The sequence below is a fragment of the Cibotium barometz genome, chromosome 32, assembly GCF_041138505.1.
Source record: "Cibotium barometz isolate CiBa-2024 chromosome 32, ASM4113850v1, whole genome shotgun sequence".
In the NCBI taxonomy this organism is placed as follows: Eukaryota; Viridiplantae; Streptophyta; class Polypodiopsida; order Cyatheales; family Cibotiaceae; genus Cibotium; species Cibotium barometz.
Genome location: NC_141077.1, coordinates 28,400,333 through 28,407,271, shown reverse-complemented (window position 1 = coordinate 28,407,271; position 6,939 = coordinate 28,400,333). Strand labels below are relative to the sequence as shown.

Here is a 6,939-nt window from a genome sequence, read left to right as displayed (position 1 = left end):
ATACAGTACTCAGGCGACAGCTTCAAAATTTCCATGTGAGGAGATGGTGGATTATAATTGAGATGGTGGATTAATGTTGCCATGTGGTAGGTTGTGCTCTTATCGAGGCCAATGATGTTGAACACAACGGCTCTAAGCCATAGGAGAATGAGTTAATTATGGATAGGAAAGATTGCCAAGGGAATTAAAAGAAAGCGAAAACAAAAAAAAGGATGGGACAAAGCAAAACCTTAGTTTAATCAAAGTATGTGTTCTGGGAGGTTACTTATTAGGAGCAAGGCGGGCAAAATGACAAAGTTGAACCCTAGTGGGGGGCCACACGCAACAAAAATGTGATCAACGGCTCCATTGCAAAGTACGACGCCATTTCCCAAGTGGCAACCTGCAACGTCTAACACGTGGCAACCGCATTGTGAAATTCTCGGAAGCTCGGGAAAATAGAGGAGTAAATAAATTGGGGACATTAGGGAGCCGTTGGAAAGGAAGATCTGGGCCGCATCTGTTGGCAATCGGACGGCTTAGATCGCCTTACTGTTAAGGATGGTGTTATGTATCCGTTGACAGGGCCAACAGTTCAATAAGGGGGCCTTTTTCTTCTCTACATCTTAGAGCTCCGTAGTATGTCCGCAGCAGCGCAAGAGCCAGCACGCAAGCAGGCACGAACAGGGCGGCCATAGAACCTCGCTTAGCTTGCGACTTCTATATCTCTGCGCAATTGGGTGCCCGGAAATCCAATCCGTTTCATCGCCCACATCGATTTTGTATCATGGAGCCATGCGAGGCGCAACTTAGGTTTCCTGCAGGCCTTCCTCTTTCTTCTTCATCTCGAAGGTCGGCTGCTTCTGCGAAGTCGCCTGCGCAAGAAGCCTGATCTTACCCAATTTTCAACCTCCCTCTTAATGCTCTTGCAGCGCAATTCGGCCAGGTCCGGCAGCAATTACAGCAGTACTAGAAGCTGCACACACAAGACGGATCCATATAAGAATATTGTCGCCCACCACCAACGATCCTTCAACATGTATGAGACCAGGGTAAGCTGCTTTGTAATCCACGCCAGTTCTTCTTCCAGCCTTTGAAAGAAAACAGCTTAAATTCAATTCTAACATCCTCACATAATTTTCGCCCCATTCGTGTTGCTGTGTGCAGCGTCAAACTGCTGCTGCCCAAGACGAGAACATGCGATCGGACGCGAAGATGCTTCTCCCCAAAGGTGTAGATTTCTCTTGGCTGCAAAACGCACAACTCAGATCACCCTATTTGTGCGATATCTCTCAGAGCTCAGAGTGTGGGCTCTGCAAGACCCACAACCCAGAATATATATATATATATATATCTCTCTCTCTCTCTCTCTCTCAGGGTGTTTTTGATCCATTCTTCATGTTTGTTTTCAAATTTCATCTCTCTTTCGGTGCGCTAATTTGCCAATTTACCTTCATTCTGCGTTGCCGCTGCAGGGGGCACCGCCTTGGCCCACAACAACCACCACAACGTGAAGGGCCATCTCATTCAAATGAGTAACCGCAGGGCTCTCGGAGAGATCGGAAACCTGGTCGGGGCCCTCTCAGCTCGATGCATTGTCAGCAAGGATGGCTTGCAATTGCAAGAGTAATATGCCCTCTGCCTGAACTTGCTTGATCGGCAGTTGTTGTTTGAATTCAATTTGAATTCTCCTGTCCGAATTACATCGACATGGCAAAGCCGTCTCCCTCACATGTTTTTCTGTGTCTTCGTTTTCCTTTCTTTGCAGCAGAAACCCAGCCATGGTTGTTGCTGCTGAACACATCTCGAGGGCGGACCGGCCGATCACAAGGTCTGTATTCTCTCGCAATTTGCCTCTTCTTGCATGCATCGCCCACACAACGCTGTAGTTGATCTGACGATCGAGTTAACCACACTGCTAAATGTCGTTCCGCAGGAAATTTGGGGCTGATTTGGGCAACAATCTGCAGCTACCGGCACCGCATGTAGCGGTGAGTAGAACTCTGGAACTCAATTGAAGCTTTGATTCAGGTTTGTTACCGCCCAAATTCTGGAGCCAATTGATATTTTGATTTTCTGCTCGTCTTGTGTGCTTGTCATCAGCCCTTGCTTTGCCCTGCGCAAGAGCTTGGATCGGAGTCCCTGGTACCGATGTCATGGCGCACAAAGCAGCGGCGGACGATGGGACACCCATCTGCAGCAGGCCGCAAGCTCTCTGCTGCAACGGCCGCCCATCCAATGGAGGAAAGCAAAGCCTTGCCACCCATTTATGCCCATCAGCGCTTGACAAGGGTTCCAGCAAACCGTGGGTTACTCGCCGTGAAGAAGAAGCAAACCCTCACCGCAACTCTTACGGCACGAAGCGAGGTCCGTTTCAGCTCAAATAGAAAAGATTTTTAGTAAGGTGTCGATTGACGTGGGGTTTAACAAAGTGAGGAGTGCAGCAGAGTCGAGAGAGAGTACAGCAGATTGACGTGGGGCTTAACAAAGTGAGGAGTGCAGCAGATTGTGGATCTATTAGGATACGGACATTTCAAGTATGGGCTGGACTTGATGGAAAATAGAGGATAGCCGGGATGTCCAGTTTAATCCCGGGTCCTGAGTTTTAGCAGGGTTGACATTTAAGAGATCGGCATTTAGTGCTGTAGGAAGTCTAAGAAAAATATTGGGCTTGAAGAGGATTTATGAGATTCATGCTGCAGGAAATTGAGTGTCCAGTTTTATTGGAATTTTTTCAATAATTCAGATTAATTTGGGTTTAGATGTACGCAATAATCCAGATTAATGTTGGGTTTAGAGGAAAGGCAGGGTTATCGGGGTTATCTACTCTTGATATGCACCTGAGCATTGCTTGATTTTGGGTCAATCTGACAGGCAGCATGCGGAGGATTCGAAGTGGAGATGGAGGAGGCCGAGGAGCCCTTGCCCAACATAGATGAGGATGACGTTGGCAACCAGTTAGCTGTGGTGGACTATGTGGAAGACATATACTCCTTCTACAGAAAGACAGAGGTGAGGCGTGTCCCCATGATGTCCCAAGTAGTGGATTTGACTGTTAACAAGTACGTTGCAGGTTTCAGTATGAATGGGAATGTATATAGCATGTACTCACTCTGTGCCTTTCTTCCGCTTTCTGCAGATACAGAGTTGTGTGTCCCCAGATTACATGGGCCGCCAGTCCGACATCAATGAGAAGATGCGGGCAATTTTGATTGATTGGTTGATTGAAGTATGTGTTTTCCTAGCACCTCATTGCTGACAATCAATGTACTGTAATTAGGTCAGGATAAGAAGACCATTAAGGATGTGGGAATTTAAGGAACTGAAATGAGGTGAGAACATGGGTGATGTTTGCTTGCAGGTGCATCTGAAGTTCAAGCTGATGCCAGAAACCCTCTTCTTGACCATCAATCTGATCGACAGATACCTGGCCTGCCAGGGTGTAATGAGGAAGAACCTGCAGCTGGTGGGTGTGACTGCCATGCTTTTGGCATCCAAGTATGAAGAAATTTGGGCTCCGGAGGTGCAAGACTTTGTATTCATTTCTGACAAGGCTTACACGAGGGAGCAGGTTCTTGACATGGTAGGCAAAACCCATTTTGAATACCCATGGCATGTTTTGGGGTTCTGGGGTGTAGCTGGTTCCGACATGTTTTGGGGCTTTCTTGGTGCAGGAGAAACAGATGCTCAACAAGCTCAAGTTCAACCTCACAGTACCCACCCCCTATGTCTTCTTGGTGCGCTTCCTCAAGGCAGCAAGCTCAGATACTCAAGTGAGTATAGCAGCCACACACAAGCCACACACAGAGACATGCAATTTGATGTAAATTTTTTTGTGTTAGTGACAATATCTTCATATAACAATGGGCTGACCTACACACACAGGCATGCACAATTCAATGTTAATTGTATGTCACACACAGGCATGTACAATTCGATGTTAGAAGTATGTGCCTGTGTGTATGGCATGTCGATACCATAATGGGGCGTCCACACATACAATTTGATGTTACTTGGCAATGTGGCTGTGTTTTGATTAGTCGTTGTGGGGGGGGGATGCATTGCAGCTGGAGATGCTGGCATTCTTCTTGACAGAGCTCTGCCTGACAGAATATAGCATGATGAAATACTGCCCTTCTCTTCTGGCTGCTGCTGCTGTCTACACTGCCCAGCAGACGCTCAAGCGGACCCCTTGCTGGAGCACCACTCTGCAGCGCCACTCCGGCTACACAGAAATGCATCTCAGGCAAAACATACACACATCATGAGAGATCACTTTGATTAGGTTAGTGCAAATTTGTGGGTATCATTTCTAATCAAATTTGTAACCCTGCAGGGATTGTGCTACTAAAATGGTGAGCTTCCACCAAACAGCAAGTGATGGGGGCCTCACTGTGGTGCACAAGAAGTATGCCAGCCCTAAGTTCAACTCGGTGGCCATTCTGGAGCCAGCCGTAATGCCTATGTAGTTGGAGAGAACCCCTACCCCTCTCTCTTTGGGAGGATATGGGGATGAAAAGCACCCCTACTACCCTAACTAACCCTTCCCTTCTCTCTCTTTGGGAGGGGGAGTAGAGTGAGTGATCAATCACATTCTTTTTTTTAACATGGATTTTTTGTTTTCATCATCACACGACTTGGAGGTTAAACCTCAAGTTTAAATTTATGAAGCCAATGATGCTCTACAGTTCCTGTATAAATTGGCATTTCAGGCGAAGTAATAAAGTTCAATCATTTACAGTACAGCTCCTTGTTTTGATAATATTTATAATAATGTTGTATGTAGATGGTGTATTTTATGGTCTTTACCAATCTGTCGCTCAATTGTATGTACATCCGCGGGCCTCTTTATCTTATTAACTCAATTAGTGGAAGTTAGGGTAAAGCATTTGTAATGCATTTTGTAGTAATACACATGGCATCTTGGGGCATCTTGGAAAGTAGCCTAGGTATGGGTACACTTAATAAAAGATGGTACATTGAAGCATTTTGTAGTAATACACATGGCATCTTGGAAAGTAGCCTAGGTATGAGAGGTACATTGAAGTACATTGAAGTAATACACATGGCATCTTGGAAAGTAGCCTAGGTATGAGAGGTGCATTGAAGTACATTGAAGTAATACACATGGCATCTTGGAAAGTAGCCTAGGTATGAGAAGTACATTGAAGTACATTGAAGCATTTTGGCACCAACAATCATTTTATCATTAAAGTGGATGCATTATTCTAAGTGCTAGTCAAAAATACTATTAAAAATTATTTACTAAATAACTGTTTCTTACAGTTACTCCCGGAGGGTTGGTCGCACATGAATAATAGCGTTCGGACTCAAGTGCCTCCCGGAACATTCCACAAACTGGGGGGAGTTACCTAGTTCATGACAAGGGTCAAAGGTGGCAATTTAGGGTAATAAATGAAAATGTGCTCTTAATTTAATGCCAAGGAGAAAAATGTTCATTATAGCAGTATGGAATGTACTAGTACTTTTTCATTAGTCCATTTAAAAAAAAAAGAGTATGGGAGTAAGTGGGGAGTGAATTCAGCATGGGAATGGAAGGGAAGCAAATGAAGCTAGGAAATGCATTTTATAGTAGTAAGGATGTGAGTACTAAAATGCAAAAAGATTGCATGAAAGGGGACTCATTTTAGTACTAGTAGCATGTTGGATGAGGGAGTAGATGCACAATGATATTGATAAGAAATGAGTGGAGTAGATGCACAAGATACTTGAATTCAGCATAGAGTGCCAAAGCAAAAGACCAAACGCTGAAAGCTGTCTGCTAAATTCAAAAAGCTAAACGCTAAAAACCAACTAGCTAAATGTGGAAAGCTGACTGTTGAATGCGAAAAGCTGAAGGCTGAAAGGGGACTCAAGAATGCAAAAAGATGAAGGCTAAAAGGGGACTGGTGAATACGAAAAGATGAAGGTTGAAAGGGGACAGGCGAATGCAAAAAGATGAAGGCTGAAAGTTGAATGTTTGAATGATGAAGTTGAATGCTAAATGTTTGAATGTTGAAGCTGAATGCTAAATGCTGAATGCAGAAAGCCAAATGCTGAATGGCTAACTGGGCAAAGGCGACGGACACAAAAGTCCTATGAAAAAAGCTGAAAGCCAAAGGCCAAACGACTGACTGGGCAAAATCAATGGACACAGCTGAATGGCTGACGAGAAAAAACTAACGTACGCAAAAGTCCAATGCCAAAAGTTAAAAGCTGATACGCAAACAACAATAACAACAGCAAAACTAACAGAGATCGAGGGGCATGGAAGTCTAATGCTGAAAGCTTCTTACTTGAGCTGAGTGTAGTGTGAGGGCATGCCCATAATGTATGGTACCATAAATGAATGACAACAATGTACAGAAGGAGGCAGAAACCCTAAAACTGTGTAAATTGTGAGAGCATGCCTAGGATGTATGGCAGCGAAAATTTATAATAATCTATGAGAAAGTGCAAGAGCGTACCCAGGATGTATGACAACGAAAATTAATAATACCAGCAATGTACACCTTGCTTCACCTCTTCAGAGAATAATGGCGTGGAGCTATTGGCTCTGAAACCAAGCTCTAAAACTAGGCTCTGATATACGAATATTGGTGGATAAGGGAGTAAATGCTTTGCACACAAATACAGACACATGTGCACAATCACGCACGAGCTTAGAGACTAAGAGAGACTAAGTACTCAATTGTAATGATAAGAAATGAGTGGAGTACAAGTTACCTGTAGTCCTAGGGCTAACATGCCCAACACACTCTAATGCCCAACACACTAGAGTGTGTTCAAACAGGGGAAAAACCCCTACCAACACAAGGTAAAAAGTGCCCGTGTATAAGACTGTTCACACTAGGACTTCCCGAAGACTAGAGGCTAACATAGCATGGTTGGTGAGATTATGGTTGATATGCTACCACATGGTTGGTGAGATTATGGTTGATATGCTACCAATGGTTTACA

General features: G+C 44.5%; 1 protein-coding gene across 3 annotated transcripts; it reads left to right on the top strand.

The window, feature by feature from the left end:
- Positions 1 to 599: 599 nt before the first annotated feature.
- Positions 600 to 4,719, top strand: LOC147620048 (G2/mitotic-specific cyclin-2-like). Of its 3 annotated transcripts, none has more exons than XM_086772194.1 (12): positions 600 to 1,031; positions 1,147 to 1,210; positions 1,455 to 1,605; positions 1,748 to 1,810; positions 1,916 to 1,970; positions 2,083 to 2,346; positions 2,854 to 2,991; positions 3,119 to 3,208; positions 3,341 to 3,562; positions 3,654 to 3,752; positions 4,047 to 4,225; positions 4,316 to 4,719. In XM_086772194.1, exons 1-12 carry the CDS (start codon positions 900 to 902, stop codon positions 4,446 to 4,448), a joined length of 1,590 nt encoding a protein of 529 aa, XP_086628320.1. In that variant the 5' UTR covers positions 600 to 899; the 3' UTR covers positions 4,449 to 4,719. The 3 variants fall into 3 exon arrangements, with proteins under 3 accessions (XP_086628320.1, XP_086628321.1, XP_086628322.1); XM_086772195.1 differs by having other exon boundaries at positions 603 to 1,031; positions 1,751 to 1,810; XM_086772196.1 differs by lacking the exon at positions 4,047 to 4,225 and having other exon boundaries at positions 603 to 1,031; positions 4,316 to 4,482.
- Positions 4,720 to 6,939: the final 2,220 nt, after the last annotated feature.

Excerpts from the sequence above, each read along its gene's own strand:
- LOC147620048 (XM_086772194.1), top strand. The coding sequence starts at position 900 with ATGCTCTTGCAGCGCAATTCGGCCAGGTCCGGCAGCAATTACAGCAGT. Across the intron at positions 1,606-1,747 it reads GATGGCTTGCAATTGCAAGA|CAGAAACCCAGCCATGGTTG; the intron begins GTAATATGCCCT and ends CTTTCTTTGCAG. Across the intron at positions 3,563-3,653 it reads GGGAGCAGGTTCTTGACATG|GAGAAACAGATGCTCAACAA; the intron begins GTAGGCAAAACC and ends TTCTTGGTGCAG.